Raw genomic sequence first — 23,339 nt, forward strand, 5'->3', positions numbered from 1 at the left:
TGAAAACGTGTGACCAAGTGCTTCAACAATACCCTACAGCAAAAATACCCAACAATAATGTGACAGACACAGGACACATTGCAGAAAGTTAACCGTCATTTACTCAAATAATGAACTGGATACAATAGATTCAATCATCATGAGCTCTTGTTTTGTGAGAAGCTCTGTTATGCTATGACAATTCAATGGTATTTTTATAGTATGTTGGCATGCATTTAGGTAGAGGCACCAAAGCTCTCACTACAATGGATGGCATTATGCTACAGTAAATTGTGTGATATGGACAGTAATGTTAATCATTTTCAATAAGATTGGGCAAAGACTGAAACAAAAAGCGAAGATTAAATATATGTATAAATACAAATATAATACAGAATTCTGTGGGTTGCATTTAATTCAGCCCTGTAGTCAAACCCAACCTCTTCTTTGATATAATGAAGGGGAGGGGAGCACTTTCATGTGGAGTGATAAAATAAGTCGTAATGTCATTTTCTTCCCTCGTCAGCTCAGGGATTCAAACTAGCAACCTTACGGTTACAGACCCAGCGTTCTAACAGCCGCTTCTGATCTGGACTGAGGTCATAGTCAGTATCGTCTCCTTCATTTTAATATTCCATAATATTATTCCTGAACATTTTACACAAGATGGTGAGATCTCCAAACAGCTACTGCCATACTAAGCGGTCAGCTACTGTATACAGAGACCTCAATTAGATACTGTACCATCTAACAACACAGTATACATGACAGACCAATGACAGGGTTGAGCGCTGCACCACAGAGTGACATTTCGTATGCATAGTAAGTAATAAGTCTTAAAAAACACACAACATACAATTCAGATTGTTTTAACATACAGCAGTGACATGCAAGAAATGTTCACCCCCCCCCCCCAAAAAAAACTGTGTACCTTTGTCATACATTCAACACGTTGGTGCTGAAAAAAATCTGTATGTTGGAAGCATTAATTGTTGAATTAATGTCGTTTCAATGATATACTATGGAACCACAAACATGTCCAGTGACTGTAGCTATCCACACACAAACACTGTCTAACTGCATGCAAAAAAAGGCAAGAGGTAAACAAAAACATGCCACAAGACAACTGGGGAGATCATTCGACCGCTTAGACATGGAAAAAGAGTTGCACCCAAGTGGCAATGTCTGAGTTCTACTAGCACGTTTGTATCTTACCATATCTGATCACAACTTTATCTATGTCAAATGAATTCCAACATTTCCATAACAGATATGACATGCATAGATTTGTACAAGAGGTCTGCAGCCACACTATGTGCCTGGGAGTGAAATGAATTTGTAAGAGACAATAATTCCTATTATTTCACAATGACATTGCAATTAGAAATAGTAACTTGTTTTAAAGGTGTTTGCTATTAGTTTACAAAATACACAATTGATTTTCTTTTTGGTGTCCTGAAAATGAGATGTTTAAAAACCACACCCGTCAATCTATTACCATATAAAAAGCTTAAAGAAACAAACATGCCACAAACACATTATTTTGACTTGAGCTTCAACATTGTATCATCCCCTTGGACCGCCGCACGTTTGACAAGTAAACGCGTTAGAAAACACGCCCTTTTTAAAAGCTCGTTACCAGTTGTAATAACGGGGAGACATTTTACAACAAACCATTAGTGAGGACTGAATGAATCAAATAAATAGATTGTGCATCAATAACTAATTCTATGAATGTGCAAGGAAACAAACTCACATGCATACTATGAATGTAGTAAAGCTTTTTTTTTCTCTATTTTTCGTTTCAATAAACCTCTCCTGTTTATCGTTACAAAACTGTCCACATTAATGATGAGTGGTCCAGACAATCATAGTCAAGTAACTTGCTCTACTAATATGTGTTCACAAACACCCCCTCCCATCCCCCTGCAGTAAACGTGAGAGCCTTTTCAAACGGAGGAGAGGCCCGGAGAAACACATGTACCTCGGCTAATACAGACCTTTATATCAGAAGCCTGAGACAGAGCATGCTATGACTAGAAACATGAGCATTACAGATGGGTGTTAGTGAGTGACAGTCAGGAGGGAGCTTTCACCAAAAGGGTGTTCAGGCTCCCGTCACATCCCTATAACAGTCCTGTCCACCTCCACAAAAGACATTAGTGGCTTCAACCAACATAATTCGCTAGCATGCCTCCGCCCTCGCGCTGAGAAACCACACCGCATCAGGAAAGAGCCTCATCTTCGCCCACCAAGGGCAGGTCCACACTTCTCATGCCCTCCCCGCTCTCTTGTTTCCTAGGAAACAAACCGGAGGAGCAGAATTCAATACAGCCATCAGTGCTAAGTACCTGTGGCAATTCTATCACTGTAGAGATACAGCTAGTTAACCTCAGTTTAGCTGGGAAACTGAGCGCAACCATTCACTTGTTAGCTACATATCTGGAGAGATTGCGCAGAGAGGGAACTTAGCAAGCTGTTAGTTGAACATTCAGGTCAGAGATTTTTAAAAAACAACATCAAAGTAGTTCACTGGTATGTCCTTGGGAGGGAGGGGGGTATTGTGATGCTGCATGCGGAGGAATCAGTGACCCATTTTTTAAATACAGATATTCGGCCAAATTTAAATCCCGGTTTTCACAGGGAAAGTGTTTAGGCTGCAGTTCTATAAGTGCTTGGCCAAGGATGAGATTGATTCATTCTAATTTGCTGACCTGACGGTTTCTGCTCTGCTCATTGCTGTACAGTTCACACTTGGCCAGAAACACCTTAGATTGCACTTGGTCGTAAGGGAACCCCATGTCACCCCAGTTAGGGATCAGCAAGAGGTTCCCAGACATGGTTTCAAGTACCCCTGTGTATTGGCTATAATTATTCCCTTGACTGCATGTTGATCTGTTACACAGGAGCACTTGACAACGAACACCACTCATGCCTATGGACTTAAGTGAGTTTCATACCACTTGAATAGTATTGAGATAGATAGGCAGGCAAGGCAGTGGCAGGCCCATAGTCCTTTACCTTCTTTGGTTACTATGAATGTAGCAGTATCTCACATTGCCCGCTCTCCCTTTGCTGGCGGGCAGGAGGGAGGGGGGGGGGGGGGGGGGGGGGCAGATTAAGAGGTTGCTACAGCAAGCACAGACAAGTATATCACAAGTAAATCTTAACACCATCTACGTGACATCCTACTATCATTTAATGACAATTAAGAATCAATTTAGCAAGATAAAAATAGTTAGCCATGTACAAAAGAACCCCCAACACTGAGCTTTTCTATTGCAATATGAAGCTACATTACATTAGTAAGTGATTTTAGGGTTCCACATTTCTGGAAACTTTCTTAAAGTTGCCAGGTTTTCTAGAAATGTTCCAGAAATAAGTAGGAAATCCAGAATCCTACATCCAGGATTTTGGGAAAACCTGAGAAAAATACAGATATTTTGCAACCCTCACTGCTCAGAAAAGATGTTTCATCCACTGACTAGAGAGTAGTGTAAAAGGCCTAAGAGAGGGGGACTTACGTGAGCATGTGTCCTGGTGCAGACAGACCGGGGCTTCGGTCTTCGGTTCTCTGACGGCCCCAGTCAAAGGGGTTCCCGAAGGAGCGCTTCCTCAGCATGGTCCTCACCAGGATCTACAGACACAGAGAGACATTTGAATGGGCTATACCACAGAGTTAAGAATGACACCTGTCACAGAGCAGAGTGGCTATGAGCAGATCATTCAAATGTCCTAAATTTATCATTCACTTTTTCTGGTCAGTCGTTTATTAGTTACAACACTTCATATCAAGTTGCCCTCATGGTTTAATTACTTTATAACTTCTTTGTAAAGAGTGAAACTACCCAGCTGTACAACAGTAACTGTAGATGAAACAATTAAAGAGCTGAAAGGAAACTGACGATATTAAATCAACGAATGAATATTCATAAGGTATCTTTTGTGAACTGTAAAGTGTGGCCTCTTGTCCCAGTACACCAAGAGACTGTCTGCTGCAAAATGAGACAGTGTGAGTTCTGAGCCATTAATCCAGTGCTAACATGTTTAATCCAGTGCTATCATGTTTAATCCAGTGCTATCATGTTTAATCCAGTGTTAAAGCTAGAATCCTTAACTGAAACAATTAACAACGCATTTACCCCGCCCCTGTTTTTGTAAAAATCTGAGGGATGGGCCTGGAGAAATATAACCACTCTTTAATTCATAAACAGAGCTATGGATATCAAAATGATAGTTTAAAACCATGTTTTGAGGCTATATAGTGTTCGTTTACATTTGCTTTATTTACAAACATTAGAGTAAAACAAGCTTTCATTTTGTGTTCTGATGGGGTGTGACAGTTGAACTAAGCTCACGAGGCATTTATAAGTTATATTCTTCAAGAATCAATGGGCATATATCATTCATTTATAAGTCCAAAAAAAGGAAGTATCAACTACAGATTCTAGCTATGAAGGCAATGCAGTGTGGCCTGTGTGTTCTCCTCCCACCACTCACCACAGTGGCCAGGCTGGGGATGTGTTTGACAGAGTTCTCCACCTCCTCCTCGGTCACCTCGATCAGCATGCAGCAGTTATCATCCTCCAGAGGGAGGGGCTCCGCTCCTTGCCGCGTCACCCACGGGTGCACCTGGAGGGAGCAGAGAGAGGCCCAACGTGATGCAGCCACACACACCAAGTACATTACAAACACACACAAATCACTAAAAAGCAGACCTTAATCTGCGGTACTGATATCCTGGTCTCTGGATTCTTGTCAAGCATCTTCAGTAGCAGATCTTTCAGATCGTCAGATAAGTCTGAACTGTAGGGGCCACAACAAGGGTTAGGGTCCTTCATTAATCATGCATCGTATCCCTCCCAATAGAGTTGAACGGAGAACTCACTGCTCTGGCACCTCCACTGGCTGAGTCTTGATCTTCTGATGAAGACTGATGATGCGTTCATCCATAAAGGGACACTGTTGACAGGAGTCACATTCAAATGAGAACGCGTCAGGTGAAACCTGTTCTGTATTGGTCATAAGGCTGAACTATTGCATCATGCAGCTGTGGATTGTAATAACATATAGAGCACAGTAGGAGGAGAGGTTTACCACTCCGAACACGAAACAGTACAGCGTCACTCCCATGGCCCAAACATCCAATGCCTATAAGAAGAAACAGAATTCACTTAAAACCCACATCATTTCCTCATAACAGCTGCCCTTAAGGAATATCAGAGAGGAAATAGATCATATTTCATTCCCAAAGAGCATTCCAGGGGGTGACAGAAGCTCATTCACCTTGCCAGAGAAGTTCTTCCTGGTCTCGGAGAGGGTCTCGGGGGCGAGGAAGGCGGGCGTGCCCACCGTGCTGGTCAGGAGGGCGTCGGCCCCCTCAAACTGGTTACTGACCCCGAAGTCAGCAATCTTAATGTGACCGTCCTCCCCAACCAGGAGGTTAGAGGGCTTGATGTCCCGGTGGATGATCCTCTGGTAATGCACTGGAGAACAGCAGCACAGTATTATTAGTCATTTAGCAGAGGCTCTCACGGTAACGAGTCATACATGTTACTACTTTTCATTTCTCCTTCTGTAACCAGCGTCACTGTGCTGCTAAACGGTATCGCTTCCTTCACAGTCCCTGTCCATAGCACGGCTCCAACTAGTGACCCTCTGCTCGCAAACTTGCTTGTTATTCTTATTGTGTTACTTTTTATTATGACTTTTTATTTTAGTCTACTTGGTAAATATTTCCTTCTTCTTGAACTGCACTGTTGGTTAAGGGCTTGTAAGTCAGCATTTCACGGTAAAGTCTACACTTGTTGTATTCGGCGCGTGTGGCAAATAAAGTTTGATTTGATTTGACAACCTACTAAGCGCTGAAAAGGATCTGATTCAATGGCGCCATTTTAAGCTGTGGGTGAGTTGTTCAGGTGCGATCTCAATCTGTTACAAACACACCTCTGTATAACACCTCCTGAAGATACAGGGAAATGAGGATTCTTTGTGTTAAAGTGAAGGGAGGGTGTCTGAGTAGTTGTATGTGGGAGAGGAAGAGAGGTTTGAGTGCTGCTTTGTAGTACCCTTACAGTGCATCTCTCTCCCTCCATCTCTCCGTGTGTACTGCTCTGGTAGAAGACAGAGCTTGTGGTAAGCCTGGGTGTCCCGAATGGCACCCTATGCCTTATATAGTGCACTAGTTTGACCAGAGCCCCATATAGGAAATAGGGTGCCACTTAGGATGCACCCTGTGCTTGAGTGCAATAATGCCACCGAAAGCCATTGTGATTATGTGCATTGGGGAAAGGAGGCAGTGGGTGGCTGAAGAGCGGAAGAGTAGCTAATCAGACGAAGACCATTGTGCTCTCCCAAATGTTTGGTGGGTGCGTAAAACCCATAAATTCAGACTAGCAAAAAAGGTGTGATGGATCCACACTCAAAAAGAGGTCACATGAAGATTACTTCATTTGTATTATTTTCACTGCATCAGGGACAGATGTTTCGGCTTCGCAGCCAGGGTGTGGCTGCAAATCTTTTTCATTCACAACAGCATTTGTAGGGAACACAGGTGTGCTACCGGTGTGCAGCAGCAAAGAGAGGGAGAGCACAGACAGTACTGTGATTAGAGAAGAGAATCCACTCACAGAACTCAATCCCCCTGACCAGGTCTTGGAAGTAGAACCGAGCCTGGTCCTCATTCAGCGGCTTGTCTGTGGGCAACTCCTCCATCACAGCCCTGTGCACGAGCGACACACACAGACACAGACACAGCGAGAGAGCAGTAAATTGAGCGTCAGTGCTTAACGAGATTGAGCTCACTCCAGTTTATACTGATTACAGTAGCAAGAGGATTAACCCACCCCTTTTTGACCAGCTCGAACACTGTAAAAAGAACAGAGATGCCATCATTACTACATCATCAACGCTTTCAGATAGTTAGTTATCATGATTAAAATGATCAGATCTGTGAGTGGGTCTGATTAGGAAGTGAGTGGGACATGTGTGTCTCACACCTCATAACGATCCGTCGTAACGATGTTAAACAGTGACTGTGTAATGTGAACTGAAGGGATATCTATCGGTGTGTGTGTGTGTGTGTGTATGCGCTGCCAAGTGCAGAATCAGGCCAATCTTACCCATGTACAGATGGTCCTCACCAGGGTCGTCAAGAACCTGGCAGGAGAAGAGAGGGACGCAGGTTTAGAGGAGCACACATACTAGACCGACAGCACACTACAATACTAGCAGACTGTTGTGAACACAAATTCACTTGCAATCACTGACAGTGCCACGGTGCCAACGAGCTGTCACAATAATATTTTATAACATTTTTGACAAAACAATTGAAGCAAGGAGGTTCCTGTTTCATGAAAATAACACTGAACTCAAACAGTGACATAATGTGTTACAAATGTATTATGCATTGGCAATAGACAACAGCTTGAGTTAAGAGGACAAACACCATCCAGATTGTAGAGCCTCACCTCCACCAGCTTCACTACATTGGGATGGTCCAGCTTTTTTAGGATGGCAATCTCCTGGTAGACCCGTTCCAGAGGTCCTTTTGGCTGAGGGGGGCCTTCGGGGGCTGCTTTGGCTCCGCGGGGGGGTGGTCTCCCTGCAGGTGGACAGGAAGGAGGGGGGAGGGGGGAGAAAAAGTGTAGTGGCCTTGTTAGTCTACAGCAGTGGTCACCAACCGGTCAATCGCGATCAACTGGTCGATCACCAAACATTTCTGTAAAAAGCAACAACGATAAAGCCTTGCGTTCCTATTTTTTTTGTTTTGTTTTTTGTGCTGTTGACGGTAGGTGCACTTGATTCAGCAGCCCTAGCGCCGGGAAGGCAAAGTGTTCCCATTTTCAACCATTTCATGTGTCTGAACGTAGAACTCTGCCTACCTGGCAGGCCCAGAGAGCAAATCAAGTGCACCTACAGGCCTACAGCTGGCCAATCAGAAAGCTCAGATCACTGTGTTTGCACAGTTCCCTCGAGCCATAGACTGTGAAAAGAAACCTCAAACGCACAGCAAAGTTGATACCGAGAGATTTCAAAAGCATGACTAGAGAGAGTCAACGAATACAGCAAAGCACTGATGAGTAAGTTCATGTTCAAGTCATTATTCAGCACTGTCAACACTTTGTTCAAAACTTTTATAATCCATAAAATGTGTGTTCTCCCTACTTCCACTCACGCTACAACCAGCACTACAGCTGTATGAATGAGTACAGCAAAGTGTTCCCATAAGTTTGCATTGTTATTATTAGCGGCTTGTCTCTTTTTTAAATTGAGTAATATTTCACTTTATATGGACATCGGACTAACATGAATTAAGGCAAGAGGCAGAAATAATGCTGTGCGACTTGAGTGTCGTACTCAGCTGAAAGACTGTGCTCCCTTTTCTCAGTGGAGGGAGGGAGAGAGGAGGGACGGTGAGTCGGCTGCGAGGCAGCCTCACCGCTGCTCCCTCCCCCCTCAGACTGACCATGAGATGCAGGCCATCAGTCCAGTAAAATTAAATAAAAAGCCAATTATATTGCTCACTCCACTGTGCTTCACAAGTAATACAACAAATTATCATGATCATATATCTACATTTAAAAAAATTAAAAAAATAAAAATGGTCTGAGAAGAACATTGGCAGGGTAATTCAAGCATAGCCAACACGCAATGATGTAGCCTATTACAAACCTCATTGCTACAAAACTGTTTTCAATAGGTACATGTTTTTTTTATCTGAGTGGTAGATCTTGGCTTGCATCTTGACTCAGAAAAGGTTTGTGACCACTGGTCTACAACAGCAAAGTCTCACTGTAGTGTCCTAGAATAGTCTATGTAATCCCAGCTGGATTGACCATATGCCTCAGTACTTACGTGGGAAACCTGCCTGCCTCATCAGCCTCTTCTTGGACAGCACTTTCATTGCCTGGAGGGAGAGAGGGAGGAAGAGGGAGAGAGGGAGGAGAGGGAAAGAGGTCTGACATCAAAGTATGGAGAGATGTACAGTAAAGGGGATTGTAGTTACATGCTACAAACCTGTGCACATCGCAGGAGGTTGGTGGCACCTTAATTGGGGAGGACGGGCTTGTGGCAATGGCTGGAGGAAAAATAGAACTGCTTGGCCATAATGAACATCGTTATGTTTGGAGGAAAAAGGGGGAGGCGTACAAGCCGAAGAACACCATCCCAACCGTGAAGCACGGGGGTGGCAGCATCATGTTGTCGGGGTGCTTTGCTGCAGGAGGGAGTGGTGCACTTCACAAAATAGATGGCGTCATGAGCTGGGAAAATGATGTGGATATATTGAAGCAACATCTCAAGACATCAGTCAGGAAGTTAAAGCTTGGTCGCAAATGGGTCTTCCAAATGGACAATGACCCCAAGCATATTTCCAAAGTTGTGGCAAAATGGCTTAAGGACAACAAGTCAAGGTATTGGAGTGGCCATCACAAAGCCCTGACCTCAATCCTATAGAAAATTTGTGGGCAGAACTGAAAATTGTGTACGAGCAAGGAGGCCTACAAACCTGAATCAGTTACACAAGCTCTGTCAGGAGGAATGGGCCAAAATTCACCCAACTTATTGTGGGAAGCGTGTGGAAGGCTACCCCAAAACATTTGACACAAGTTAAACAATTTAAAGGCAATGCTACCAAATACTAATTGAGTGTATGTAAACTTCTGACCCACTGGGAATGTGATGAAAGAAGTAAAAGCTGAAATAAATCATTATCTCAAATATTATTCTGACATTTTACATTCTTAAAATAAAGTGGTGATCCTAACTGACCTAAGACGGGGAATTTTTACTAGGATTAAATATCAGGAATTGTGAAAAACTGAGTTTAAATGTATTTGGCTAAGGTGTATGTAAACTTCCGACTTCAACTGTACACGCTAAAATCGCCACTGTGTGTGTCTGTGTGTAAGATGGCCAGCAGGACTCACGTAGTAAGTGTTGTTGTCTTCATTGTAGGCCAGCTTGACAACACCATAGGAGCCCTTGTCAGAGAACAGGAGCACAGGCAGTGTGATGTTCAGTAGCTGTCAATCACCCACACAAATAAAAACCTACAGTACACACTCAAAAGAATACACACACACAATAGCTATCCCAAGCTGACCCACCGGAAATGTGTGGACCGAGTACTCTCAATGAGAACCAGCTGCTTCAAATCTAGTAGTCAAATTTAAATCTACCCGCCCCCCTTCCACCACCCCCACACACACACACACACACATACACATACACATACACATACACGCACACAGACACTTTAGACAGCAGGCAGAACTCTCTCCAACTTCACCCATCCTGAGGCTCCCATTGTCTACTGCTTCACACAGAACAGGCCCACTCTGCCCAAGGAGAGGAGAGGGGACTAGGGCTATTTATACCAGCCTCTCATCCTCCTCTAACTCTCCCTAGGCCAGGGATTTTAGGGAATTTGAAATGAGGACAAGGCTGGCAGGAAGAAGTGAGAATGACGGCAACCGTGTCCTTAATGATCCCCCCCCCCCCGACTTTTTAAACACGCACAGTAAGCCATAGGTGGAGGAATGGTGAAGTGCTTTGAGGAGCGACAACAGTACCTTTCCGATTTCATCTTTCAGCTTGTACTGGTTGAGCTGCACGCAGTCCTTTGAGAGAGAGAGAGAGAGAAGCTGACGTCTTTGCATGACTAATGCATTTTCTTGGTCTGCCAGAACCACACGAGGTGTAGCATTAGGAGAACCAATAATCCATGTAAAAGCAATGCGTTTACTAACAAAACCTTCCTTTTTTTTCAACTTGGAAAACAAACTACCAGAAGTCAGCATGACTAAACATAAAAAACATATAAGCCTGTACCATTCATGAGTAATGGGATCTGCTAGTTTTTGCCTGTAAAGTCTAGGGGTGTTCGGGGAGCAGGGTAACAGCCTAGCAAGCAGAGAGATCATGCCTGCATTCCAAACATGTAAAAGACACACCTTCTCCCCTCAGCCCTCAAATTAAGTGAACACTTCTGACGACGTATCATGACGTATGAGGAGTTGACACTTGCAGTGCAAGGGAGGAATTCATTCATTTTAAATGGACTGCCCTTGCCCAGGAAATTCTTCACTCGTCCCACGGTTGTTTTTCAGTCATCATGGAACCCCCGGTAGCTATTGTGTGTGCTTTGTATGCACTACAGTTTATTATGATTGAATTTCATATCTTGGCTAGAAGACAACACATCCACAGGCATCGAATACTAGCCATCCAACGATATCAGGTAAATCGAAAATGACAACGTATAAGTGCAATGTCAGGGAAAGTTGTTTATGCTAGATAACGTTTCCAAAAGCTAACCAAACAAAAAGACCATTACTTTTACGAGACGTGTTTGTGCCATCATGTGCATTAGTAGCACAATTTCTAATTTATTTACATTTGTTTTTACTTATACTGGTATGTTGACTTCTCCATATTGATGTTGGTTTTAAGTGTTGAATGACTTTTCTTAGCGGATGTACAATCATTGCAAATTGAATTTTGGGGCGTTTCAGGCCCCGGAGTGAAAAGAAATGTACACTCGAACACTCGGTCACAAACGAGGGCTGAGGGGCTTTCGTTGCCAACTTTTCTTGCTTGGCTAATTGTTTGGACCGATGGCAAAGATGGCGGCGGGGATTCCCCCAAGGACCATAAGGCGAGGGTAAGTGGAGGAGGGTGTGCCTTTAAGTGTGTGGAATGCAGCCCAAGTCTGCATCCCAAATAGCAGGTCCCATAGGGCTCGGGTCAAAAGTAGTGCACTATGCAGGGAATATGGTGCCATTTGGGACACAAGCCATCTCTACAGGGAGTCTACTGGACTACGCTTCTGAGATCTACTGGGGAGTGAGCTGGCATCTACTAACACCATGGACCTTACCTTCACATATGCTCAACCTTTATACCTGTATGCTGCTTTATTTACCACTGGAGACAAATACACAAGTTCAGCTGATGTGTGTTCATAGAGTTTGACCAACACAAAATTGTGTTTTATTCCAAAGACCGGGGGGGGGGGGGGTTTAAAAGGCAGAAGGGCTGTGGCGGTGGTGCCTACCTGCAGGTCAGTGATGGAGACGCGGTGAGACTCCACGGTGGGTCTACGGGGCAGCCGGGGGGAGGATTGGGGCGAGGTGATGGGCGAGTAGGGCAGCGAGGGGTAGATGTAGCGCCCGTTGGGGGACGAGGCCGTCTGGGAGCGCTCCTGCAGGGACAGCTTTCGGTCTGACAGGTTTAGTCTTCCCCTGTGCCCCTGGGGCTCAGGGGACAGGGCCTCGGGGTGGCCCACAGAGTGGGACAGCAGGTCGCAGGAGTGGGTTCTGAAGGGGGGCGCGCCGGGCTCAGGGGTCTCAGAGCACTCCATGTCCTCCACCTCATCACCCCCCTTGGGCTCGTACTCGGTCACCACGATGAGGGACTCCATGTAGTCTGGGACGGGGCGGGAGTTCATCTTCGGGGCGGGGCAGCTGCACAGTAGGTCAGGCAGGGGCTGTGTGTGACTGTGTGTGGGCAGGGAGACATGACCGCAGGGCGACGGGGGCTCAGCAGAGGGCCAGGAGGAAACGCATGGAAACATGACAACGACTGTCCCCAGAGCTTGTATGTCGCTGTTCCATCAGTAGTCTACCTCAGGAGAGCAGGGCACTAAAAGCAAAAACACAAAATAAAAATGATATTCCACTTTTCAACACAGAGGACTTGATGAACAATGAAAAAGCCTAAATGTCAGACATTTTAGTTATCATTTACAACACAGGTCGGTAGACAGACATAGAGCCTTGGTCCTGACCTTGCTCAAGGGCAAAATAGCAAAAGTGTATGTTGCTCTGGATAAGAGCGACTGCTCAACGTAAAATGAGCCAGACACACTTGGAATTCCAACCTGCAACATTATCTTTGCTCTTTCAACTGAAAACGAGTTGAGGTGCCAACAAACAAATCCTAACAAGATGACGCAAACACAAAGACACTTCATAAACATTCTTCAGAACCAAATCAACCTACAGCTGTTTGTACTTAGGCTAGGCAACGTTACTAGCATACTGCTTCTCCATGTGCTAACAACTTCAAACAGGGCAGGAATCAGTAACAACTTCTCAGAATGGTTGGACTCCCAAAGTCTCTATAGGGGGTTGGGTTATCTATTCTAGCCAAACAAGGTTGTTTACCTCTATCTCAAGTACACCTCCCTGTTCACAACCCAATCTGGGTCCATTATCTGTTCTGATGTTGACTCTGCCCGTCAAGGGTGGTAAAGACGGAGCGGTTTCTCTCGGCAGGTTGATTCCTGACATGGTGTTGAGGGGATTGGAGCTCAGTGTGTGCGAACTGAGTGGGCACCATAGACTGTGAAATCAAAGCCGACAGGAAAAAATACACTCATCCCCCAGCCAAGTTCACAACGAGGAGAAGGTGTGTGGGAAGAGACGCCCCATCCAGGTGGCCTTGACTCTCTTCTCCCCCCCCCTTACCTCCACACTGTCTGTCTCTTCTATACATCCCTCCCTCTTTCTTTACCACCACAGTCTTCTGGGAGTGAATTGCTTATGCTCTCTCCTGGACTCTCACTTTCACATTTTCTCTATTCATACAACTCCCTATAGCTGCCTCTATAATCTCTGTCTTCTGTGTCTCTCCTGCTCTGCCTCACACCACTTCTATCCACCCCCTCCCTGTCCCCTCAATCACATCTCCCACTCAGCTTGGAGTGGGTGCTCGTGGCTTGTGTTGTCTAAGCCTATGTAGAAGCTCTCTGTAGCCTTTCTCCCTGTTGGTACCTGCTGTACTTCACCAATGACCCCTGCCTCATCACATCTCCTACTCAACAACAGGGTTGAGGTCAATTCCATTTCTATTCCGGGTCAATTCAGAAAGTAAACCAAACCCCAATTCCAATTAAAAAATATTGAAGAAAATGTGAATTTCAGTGTACTTCCTGAATTGAAATTGACCCCAACTTCTCCAGCCTCTTTCCTCAGCTTTTTACTGACTGAAATAGTGGCGGGGAGAACACTTTGTTATTGTTTCAACTGCTTATTTCACTGCGAGTAACATAAAGTGATTACTGTTTTTTTATATTGTGTGACGCAGCAACAAAATATTTAATCATGGGCTGGGCCACCAACTGAAAAAGTTAGTGGCCCCAGTGTTACCAGGGGAAACAGGCTAGAGCAGTGATTCTTGTGTGTTTATCTTTTGAAGAAGAGACACATTTCCAGAACATGACGTGGAACCCTTGGGAATCTTCCTCCATCCTTCGTTACCAAGTAACAACACAATAACAATATCAAACAGGGGCCAGTTTCAACAGAGAATAAACAACGAAGTGCCCCTTCATTATTTTCAGAGCAGAGCACTGTTCCCTCCCATGTTGACTAAACTAAACTGTGACTTATTTGTTCTGTGCAACCTATGTGAATATCACAAGAATATTCTTGCAACATCCCAGACAACTACCATAAGTTCATTTAAAGAACTTATACCAGGTGTTCTGTCAACATTATAGGAATGTCCTGTGCAACCTAACATCATATGAATGGCATCATAACTAGGGTTGCACATTTTGGGGAATATTCAGAGGTGGAAACTTTCCATGGGAATTAACGGGATTATATTAAAATTAATATTAATACCATTTAACTGTAGATGTTTTTTGCATTAGATATATTTACCATATCATATGGAGACAAACAAACTTTTTTAAACCCCCTTTTTTGTGGTATCCAATTGCTGGTAGTTACTGTCTTGTCTCATCGCTACAACTCCCGCACGGACTCGGGAGAGGCGAAGGTCGAGAGCCATGCGTCCTCCGAAACACAACCCAACCAAGCTGCACTGCTTCTTAACACAGCGCGCATCCAACCCGGAAGCCAGCCGCACCAATGTGTCGGAGGAATCACCGTACACCTAGCGACCTGGTCAGCGTGCACTGCGCCCGGGCCGCCACAGGAGTCGCTAGTGCGCGATGAGACAAGGATATTCCTACCGGCCAAACCCTCCCTAACCCGGACGACGCTTGGCCAATTGTGCGCTACCAGCTGCGACAGAGCCTGGGCTCAAACCCAGAGTCTCTGGTGGCACAGCTAGCACTGCGATGCACTGCCTTAGACCACTGCGCCACCCGGGAGGCAAACATAAACCTTTTACCTTATCATTAGACATAATAGACATAATTAGACTTAAATCCTTCCAATAGAAATGTAAAAAACAATTTAGTCACAAATTGAACTTTAATTAAATTAGTTGACTCTTCACATGGGATGATTTCACTGAACAACAAAAGAAAGGGAATATTGAATGATCCCCAATGATCCATCGCATCTCCCAAAAATGTTTTCAACATACATCTAAAATGATAGTCTAGAAACTAAAGCTTTGGTTGCCTTCCTCTCAAGCTTCCATGTCTTCTCCCTGGACCTCCTCAATGTCCACCTCTTGAACATCAGACTCTGAGGCCTCATCTTCACTGTCACTTTCCAACCTTGTTGAGGATGGCTTGTTGTCAGGCTCAAAAAGGCTCAAATTTGCCCGGATGGCCCCCAATTTTTCAACCCTTATATAAGTCATCATGTTGCGTGCTTTGGTGTGTGTTCCAAAACAAGGACCAGTTGCGCTCTGAGGCGACTGATGTTGGTGGGATTTGGAGGATGATGGAGGCAACAGGGGAAAGAGCCTCATATCCACAAAGCCCCTTCCACCAGGTGGCTGATGAGATATGTTGGCACGACTGCCATATTGCATCTCCATCTCAAAGCCCTTGCTTGGAAGTGTACTTCGCCAGACTGCCAAGAACCTTGCCCTCATCCAGGCCAAGGTGGCGGGACACAGTAGTGATGACACCATAGGCCTTGTTGATCTCTGCACCAGACAGGATGCTCTTGCCAGCATACTTGGGGTCCAACGAACGCTGTGGCGTGTATGGGCTTCAGGCAGAAGTCTTCATGCTTTTTTATGTATTTCAGAACAGCAGTTTCCTCTGCTTGGAGCAACAGTGAAGTGGGCAGGGCAGTACGGATTTCTTCTCTTACATCTGCAAGCAGAGTCTGAACATCAGACAGGATGGCATTGACTCCCTCAGTCTGTGCAATGGCTACTGCTATAGGTTTCAGGAGTTTCAGGCTGCTTACCACTCTCTCCCAAAATACATCATCCAGGAGGATCCTCTTGATGGGGCTGTCCATATCGGCAGACTGTGATATGGCCATTTCTTGGAGAGACTCCTTCACCTCCAGGAGACTGTCAAACATGATGACAACACCACCCCAACAGGTGTTGCTGGGCAGCTTCAATGTGGTGATCTTATTCTTCTCACTTTGCTTGGTGAGGTAGATTGCTGTTATAACTTGATGACCCTTCACATACCTAACCATTTCCTTGGCTCTCTTGTAGAGTGTATCCATTGTTTGCAGTGCCATGATGTCCTTGAGGAGCAGATTCAATGCATGAGCAACACAGCCAATGGGTGAGACGTGAGGGTAGGACTCCTGCACTTTAGACCAAGCAACCTTCATGTTCGCAGCATTTTCTGTCACCAATGTAAATACCTTCTGTGGTATTTGCAAATGTACACAGCTTTTCCTTCTACATTAGCTGCAGTGAAATGTCTCCACACATCAGATAGTGCCTGTGGCATTATCCTGTAAAGATTAGAAAAAAACAAGTTAAAAAAAACAAATACAATTCCATGTACAGATAAATAGTGAAGCAGTTAGATTAAACATCTCCTTTGTAAGATAAATGTTTTAAAATGAAACATGTATGGAAACAGGTGAATTAACACTCAGTTAGCAGGCTCAAGGAAGCTAAAACCCACATTGTAGCAAAAACTAACTAGCAGAAATGGTTAACACGTTAGAAATGGTTAACACGTTAGAAATGATTTAAACACACTTTGTTCTAGGCTACTATTTTCTAGTTAACAAAAAATTATTTATGTCATATAAAATATATTCACCTCACCCAGTTTGGCCATCAAAACTTACCAGAATACATGTAGTCCTTGGCTCAGACAGTATAGTAGTGTGGGCTCAATAGCATCTCATTAGTGTGCAAGATCTTGAGAATCAGCTGTACATGTGATGGAAGAATGAACTGTGCATGCAGAGGGTTGCAATTCCATTGAATTGGGGATAGTTTAACCAAAATATGCCACAATAACTAGAATTATTTGATGTGTATGCCACAAAAAAAGGTTCAGTTATAAGCTAACTTTTGATGAATTTAAGAAAAATTCCCGGGCTTAACTTCCCATGTAAAATATCCGGCCCTTTGCAACCCTAATCACAACATATTTAGTGTTTTGGGAACCTCTCTCTTTTAATGTACTGTTCCACAATAGACTGATTTAGCTTGAGGAGAGAAACTTGGTGAGACGTGACCCAAGATGTAGGCCTAGGTAGCCTGCCTAACCCACTGTGTTTGAACCTATAGTAGAATCAGAGTGCAGTCAACTACCCATGACCTACTTTGATCTCAGATGGGTCTTGACCTGTTTCTCGCCATCTATTTCCACTTGCTTGAGATGCTAATGCACACAGTCAGTGATTGAGAAATTCACACACACAAGTAGCAAGATTACCTATTTATACATGGTCACTTTTTGTCAAGGCAGCTATAATGGAGTCCATGGCAGGCAAAGACAGACAACTTACTGACTTGCTCCTAGAGATCTGAGGCTAAAGCCATTCAACTTCTGTGATCCCTCATTACGGTGGATCGCTGAAGAAGCAGCTTCTTTCCAGCCCTGGAAACAAACAGATGCTGCTCTGAGGGCAACAACACAATGCCATCTGGAGCAGAGGGGTATTCTAAGCATCATAACAGATCAACCCTGTCACTGATCTGTAGATAGTCCTTGAGACCAGATAAGCCTGTGAATGGCAAAACGAGTCTCCTCTCTCAAGCAGACTACAGATGCTGTACTGTGCTATTTATGCAGAGGCCTCAATGGGACTGATGGTGCCGATTATTAGGCCCATTTGGTATACATTTGACCGAACAGAGATGCTGCAAGCGTGCACGTGGAAAGTCTGGTATCATGATGATTTGACCGTAGCTGTTATGACTTATAGATATGGTCAATCCTCAATTGATTGGGAAGTAATTTGCATCAATGTCAATGCAAACCCACAATTATTATCGTCGGTAACCAGATCATTCATTCCGAAGATGTTTCCGATGGCCTGTACATACACAAAACATATAGGACCCCAGTCGCCTGGCGGGCGGGGGCACGTCATTTAGCACATCAAAACAATCAGTAGACGCAAACTAAGGTTAATTCCCCTGACATTTCTTAGATCAAGTAAATCCAGCTTGCAGGCTAAAATGTTCATGACCGGATAGAGAATGTCTTGTGCGCGAGACAAGGGCGATGAATAACGCAAAAGCATACACACCAGAAACATCAAAGGCCCCCTGGAAGGTTCACATTCATAACAGTTTACATTAAACTAGCAAGCTACAGCATAAAATATATGTATCGCTGGCTAGATTGCTAACCTAAACGAAGATTAGTGGAAGCAACGCTCACGCTTTGTAAAAACAATCTCTCGACCACAAACGTGACGCATGGTAGAAAAAACATTACCATCTAATCATTGCTCTAAAACTTACCTTTTCGTGTGCAATTATGAACTAAGGGCGTTCCGTATGCTAGCCACCTGACTATGTATGAAATAGTGTTGTTGCTGGTAAAATATCTAGCTACATGAAGAAACTGAACGAAGCATCGTGATAGGTGGCGAGCATCCTCTGAAGAACCAATCCAGCTGGGCAGACACCGTGTGGCCAGTGGGTGAAACGCTGGAGGTCGTGGACCGTATGCTGGACGCTCTGAGTTATCTTATTTATCCCTCCCTGAATATTCACAAAAGGAAAATTAGATATTCAGCCCCAATTGTCGGAGCATAGCTAAAACACTAACTTTGCATGGCATTGGTCTTTCTTGGCAAGAAGCATAATGTAGCCTTGATTCATTCTGGCTCCACCATGTGGTACAAAAACTATATAATTTGACGACCCAGAAAACCAGGTAAAATGCTAACTGTATAGTTAGACGTTCATCAAAAAGCAGTTGCATTGCACATCACAATCACTCAAGAGTCCACACAGTGGTGAAGGCATGACAAAGCCAATAACCCTTCAGGATGTTCTACAGCACCATTGAGAGCATCTTGACTGGCTGCATCCCCACTTGGTATGGCAACTGCTTGGCATCCAAACACAAGAAGGGTAGTACATCCAGGAGCTCTAGACCCGGCAGTGTCAGAGGAAGGACCTAAAAATTGTCAGACTCCAGCCCCCCAAAATCATAGACTGTTCACTCTGGTACCGCACAGCAAGCCTTGAACCAACAGGACCCTAAACAGCTTCCACCGCCCCATGACTGCTAATTAGTTAACCGGACTATCTGAATTGACCCTTCACATACACTGCTGCTACTGTTTATTAGCAATCCTGTTGCCTAGTTACTTCATCCCTACCTATATGTACATGTCTACCTTAATTACATTGTACCCCTGCACAGCAACTCAGCCCTGGTACCCCATGTATATAGTCAAGTTACTCCTTGTGTATTTATTCCTCGTGTTATTATTTTCCTATTAATTCAATTTCTCAGCATTGTTGGAAAGGGCCAGTAAATAAGCATTTCACTGTTAGTCAGTTTACAAAGCACACGATAAGAATTTGATTGAGACCAAAGGCAATTCAAATACAAATTGACAGAACAATTTATTTCAAAAAAAATAAATAAAAGTACAATGTCAAAAAGCAGGTCTTGATTTTCTTTTTAAAAGGCTAGCAAAATAATTAGATCAAGTAGAGTACCAAAATCTCGAAAGAAAAAAATAAACTGTACAACGCAATCATTTTAAATTAACCAACGCAGACACTACCGCCTTTTCGGGAAAATGGGTCCTCTTCCCATCCCTCCACCACGACCCCGTCCTCTTGCAGCCACTGCAGAAAAAAAGACAATTAGTTAAAGATGCACAGAAGTTAGCAGTTAATTGCATTTTCTTTTCTTATCCTTAGTTGAGCACAAATGAGCAATTGCCTCATTCGCCATAGGTGCATGTAGAAGCAGCAGCACTCACCCTGAGCTTTGAGAATGGCTGCCTTACCCCGTCCTGCTCCAGAGCCCTGGTTCTTGTTTTTCATGCTCTTTAACATAGGGGCGTTTTTTAACATGTCCGGTAGGATCAGGAAGCGAATCTTGCTGCCCCGGATATAGACCTGCTCCAATTGGGCTACACGGCCATCCCGATGCGTCACAGTGATATTGGACATCTGAAAGGAACCTATATACACTTACAACACAACTCAAAAAAAGGGACAAACACAACCCTCCTATACACATGAGCTCACAAATATCCCCTAAAACAAGATCATTTGTCTGAACGCTAAAGGCAATCAGAAGACCTACCTGGCAGTTCATGTTGTCCTCAGCCTCAATGAGCTTGCCCCTGTACACTTCACCAGTGTTGGTCTCACAGGTCACAATGTGGCCCTCTGCTTCATGCAGAACTTTGATGGGCACACCAATGGACATATTTGCAAGGGTCCTGTAGAAACAGAGACAAGGTATAGACTCAGTCTGCAGAAATCAATTGGCACCCATCACAATACAAAAGGTATAAAAGAAACAGCATTTGGTTTGAGTAAAATGGAAAGGATTAGCCTACCATACATATAAAATACAGTTGAAGTCAGAAGTTTACATACACCTTAGCCAAATACATTTAAACTCAGTTTCACAATTCCTGACACTTAATCATAGTAAAAATTCCCTGTCTTAGGTCAGTTAGGATCACCACTATTTTAAGAATGTGAAATGTCAGAATAATAGTAAAGAGAATGATTTATTTCAACTTTATTCTTTCATCACATTCCCAGTGGGTCAGAAGTTTACATACACTCAATTAGTATTCGGTAGCATTGCCTTTAAATTGTTTAACTTGGGTCAAACGTTTTGGGTAGCCTTCCACAAGCTTCCCACAATAAGTTAGGTGAATTTTGGCCCATTCCTCCTGACAGAACTGGTGTAACCGAGTCAGGTTTGTAGGCCTCCTTGCTCACACACGCTTTTTCAGTTCTACCCACAAATGTTCGATTTTGTGAAGTCCACCAGACCCTCCTACAGCAAAGCACCCCCACAACATGATGCTGCCACCCCGTGCTTCACGGTTGGGATGGTGTTCTTCGGCATGCAAGCCTCCCCCTTTTTCCTCCAAACATAACGATGGTCATCATGGCCAAACAGTTCTATTTTTGTTTCATCAGACCAGAGGACATTTCTCCAAAAAGTACGATCTTTGTCCCCATGTGCAGTTGCAAACCGTAGTCTGTCTTATTTTAATGGTGGTTTTGGAGCAGTGGGCTTGTTCCATGCTGAGCAGGATATGTCGATATAGGACTCGTTTTACTGTGGATATACATACTTTTGTATCTGTTTCCTCCAGCATCTTCACAAGGTCCTTTGCTGTTGTTCTGGGATTGATTTGCACTTCTCACACCAAAGTACGTTCATCTCTAGGAGACAGAACGTGTCTCCTTCCTGAGCGGTATGACGGCTGCGTGAGCCCATGGTGTTCATACTTGCGTACTATTGTTTTTTTTCTGAGAAGCTTCTAAAGCCATGATACAATTTTCTGGAATTTTCCAAGCTGTTTAAGGGCACAGTCAACTTAGTGTATGTAAACATCTGACCCACTGGAATTGTGATACAGTGAATTATAAGTAAAATAATCTGTCTGTAAACAATTGTTGGAAAAATGACTTGTGTCATGCACAAAGTAGATGTCCTAACCGACTTGACAAAACTATAGTTTGTTAACAAGAAATTTGTGGAGTGGTTGAAAAACTAGTTTTAATGACTCCAACCTAAGTGTGTAAACTTCCGACTTCAACTGTATATAAAGTGCTTGATCTGCTCTGCCTTACCCCTGGTTGTGCTGACCCAGTTCAAGATCGGTCTCCACTGTTGGCAATGGCAGGCCTTGCCCGATTCAGCCTTGGACTATTGTTAAAATGAGATGCACTGAACTTGTAATTGGCCAACCAGAGGATGTACTCCCTCTTGAGTGGTTCCTTCCTGGTTTCCTGCTACCTGTGGCAGTTCTTTGCAATTGTATTGGCACCTGGCCTACAATTACTGTGGCAATGGTATTCAATTCCCTGTAGGCCTAGTTATTTAGTCCTACATGTTGGAGCTCGAAGCCTACAATTTTCACTGTACCCTGCAATCACACCTGCACATGTCACTATTACAACACTGAATCTGAGTATGGCCTTATGTTTTGGCCTACATTGTAAACAAAGTAACACACCTTTTCAATTCTACTGAAAATAGAAGGGAGTTTCAATACCAATGTTGATAGTTAATTTCTGAGCCAGGTAAATAAAAATAGGACTTTAAAAACAGCCAAACGTAGTTAACTATAGGCTCCCGAGTGGCGCAGTTGTCTAAGTCACTGCGTATCAGTGCTAGAAGAATCACTACAGTCCCTGGTTCGATCCCGGGCTGTATCACAACCGGCCGTGATCGGGAGTCCCTTAGGGCGGCGCACAATTAGCCCAGCCTCGTCCGGGTTAGTGGAGTGTTTAGCCGGGGTAGGTCAAAATTGTCAAATAATAATGTGCTCTTTTTAACTGACTTGCCTAGTTAAATAAATAAAAATACTAATATGTGGGTCCAGCATGCTGGCAAGGGTCGGTGTGTCGGCCTCGCTGATAGTAAAAGTAATCTAGCAACTAACACAACAGGCAACTACCTACATTAACTACAGCAAACATTCAACATTTGTATTTTGTTTACCTTTCAACGTGAACGAAGTTGTTCTTTCTTGATTTCCGTATTCTGTATTTCAAGCTTACCCAACGTGCGACGAATGAATGGACCAGCAGCGAGAATACTTTGTGCGTTTTCCGACTACCCAGAATGCAACTTCAGAAAGGAAGAAGAAAAAAGTGCTTCCGGTTAAAACATGAAGTGATGCCTCATGGGACTTGTTGTCTTTCTCAACGTACCCCCACTTCAATACAGATGACCCTACTGTAAAAAAAAATAAACGTATTTAGATTAACGTGTTTAAACAAATTAAATATATGTGCAATGTGAAATCCATTTTTTTCATTTTCACTCTGATCTGCTATGATTCAACCAGTGGTGTAAAGTTCTTAAGTAAAAATACTTGGAAGTACTACTTAAGTAGTTTTTTGGGGGTATCTGTACTTTACTTAACTGTTATATTTTTGATTACTTTTACTTCCCTACATTCCTAAAGAATTTTCCCTGACACCTAAAAGTACATCTTACATTTTGAATGCTTAGCAGGACAGGAAAACGGTCTCACACA

General features: G+C 43.8%; 2 protein-coding genes across 5 annotated transcripts; both read right to left on the reverse strand.

The window, feature by feature from the left end:
- Positions 1-83: 83 nt before the first annotated feature.
- On the reverse strand, positions 84-18,914 carry LOC129863864 (calcium/calmodulin-dependent protein kinase kinase 2-like). 4 transcript variants are annotated; one of them, XM_055936205.1, is made up of 18 exons: positions 18,595-18,913; positions 17,631-17,722; positions 12,038-12,624; positions 10,554-10,601; positions 9,909-9,962; positions 8,836-8,887; positions 7,449-7,582; positions 7,101-7,137; positions 6,825-6,846; positions 6,609-6,700; positions 5,266-5,465; positions 5,077-5,130; positions 4,868-4,941; positions 4,698-4,785; positions 4,480-4,611; positions 3,504-3,616; positions 3,001-3,054; positions 84-2,277 (listed from the first exon to the last, which is right to left on the reverse strand). In XM_055936205.1, exons 3-18 carry the CDS (start codon positions 12,554-12,556, stop codon positions 2,205-2,207), a joined length of 1,746 nt encoding a protein of 581 aa, XP_055792180.1. In that variant the 5' UTR covers positions 12,557-12,624; positions 17,631-17,722; positions 18,595-18,913; the 3' UTR covers positions 84-2,204. The 4 variants fall into 4 exon arrangements, with proteins under 4 accessions (XP_055792180.1, XP_055792179.1, XP_055792181.1 ...); XM_055936204.1 differs by lacking the exon at positions 17,631-17,722; XM_055936207.1 differs by lacking the exon at positions 17,631-17,722 and having other exon boundaries at positions 2,189-2,277; positions 3,001-3,049; positions 18,595-18,914.
- Positions 18,915-19,688: 774 nt separating this feature from the next.
- LOC129863868 (small nuclear ribonucleoprotein Sm D3-like) lies at positions 19,689-22,922 on the reverse strand. The gene is made up of 4 exons (XM_055936215.1): positions 22,799-22,922; positions 20,408-20,546; positions 20,079-20,271; positions 19,689-19,941 (listed from the first exon to the last, which is right to left on the reverse strand). Exons 2-4 carry the CDS (start codon positions 20,531-20,533, stop codon positions 19,874-19,876), a joined length of 387 nt encoding a protein of 128 aa, XP_055792190.1. The 5' UTR covers positions 20,534-20,546; positions 22,799-22,922; the 3' UTR covers positions 19,689-19,873.
- Positions 22,923-23,339: the final 417 nt, after the last annotated feature.

The sequence above is a fragment of the Salvelinus fontinalis genome, chromosome 10 (genome assembly GCF_029448725.1).
Source record: "Salvelinus fontinalis isolate EN_2023a chromosome 10, ASM2944872v1, whole genome shotgun sequence".
Classification (NCBI taxonomy): Eukaryota; Metazoa; Chordata; class Actinopteri; order Salmoniformes; family Salmonidae; genus Salvelinus; species Salvelinus fontinalis.

Excerpts from the sequence above, each read along its gene's own strand:
- LOC129863868 (XM_055936215.1), bottom strand. The coding sequence starts at position 20,533 with ATGTCCATTGGTGTGCCCATCAAAGTTCTGCATGAAGCAGAGGGCCAC. Across the intron at positions 20,272-20,407 it reads AGGACAACATGAACTGCCAG|ATGTCCAATATCACTGTGAC; the intron begins GTAGGTCTTCTG and ends GGTTCCTTTCAG. Across the intron at positions 19,942-20,078 it reads AGCCATTCTCAAAGCTCAGG|TGGCTGCAAGAGGACGGGGT; the intron begins GTGAGTGCTGCT and ends TTTTTTCTGCAG.
- LOC129863864 (XM_055936204.1), bottom strand. The coding sequence starts at position 12,556 with ATGTTTCCATGCGTTTCCTCCTGGCCCTCTGCTGAGCCCCCGTCGCCC. Across the intron at positions 7,138-7,448 it reads ATGTAGTGAAGCTGGTGGAG|GTTCTTGACGACCCTGGTGA; the intron begins GTGAGGCTCTAC and ends TTCTCCTGCCAG. Across the intron at positions 3,055-3,503 it reads GCACCAGGACACATGCTCAC|CAAAGGGAGAGCGGGCAATG; the intron begins GTAAGTCCCCCT and ends CCTGCCCGCCAG.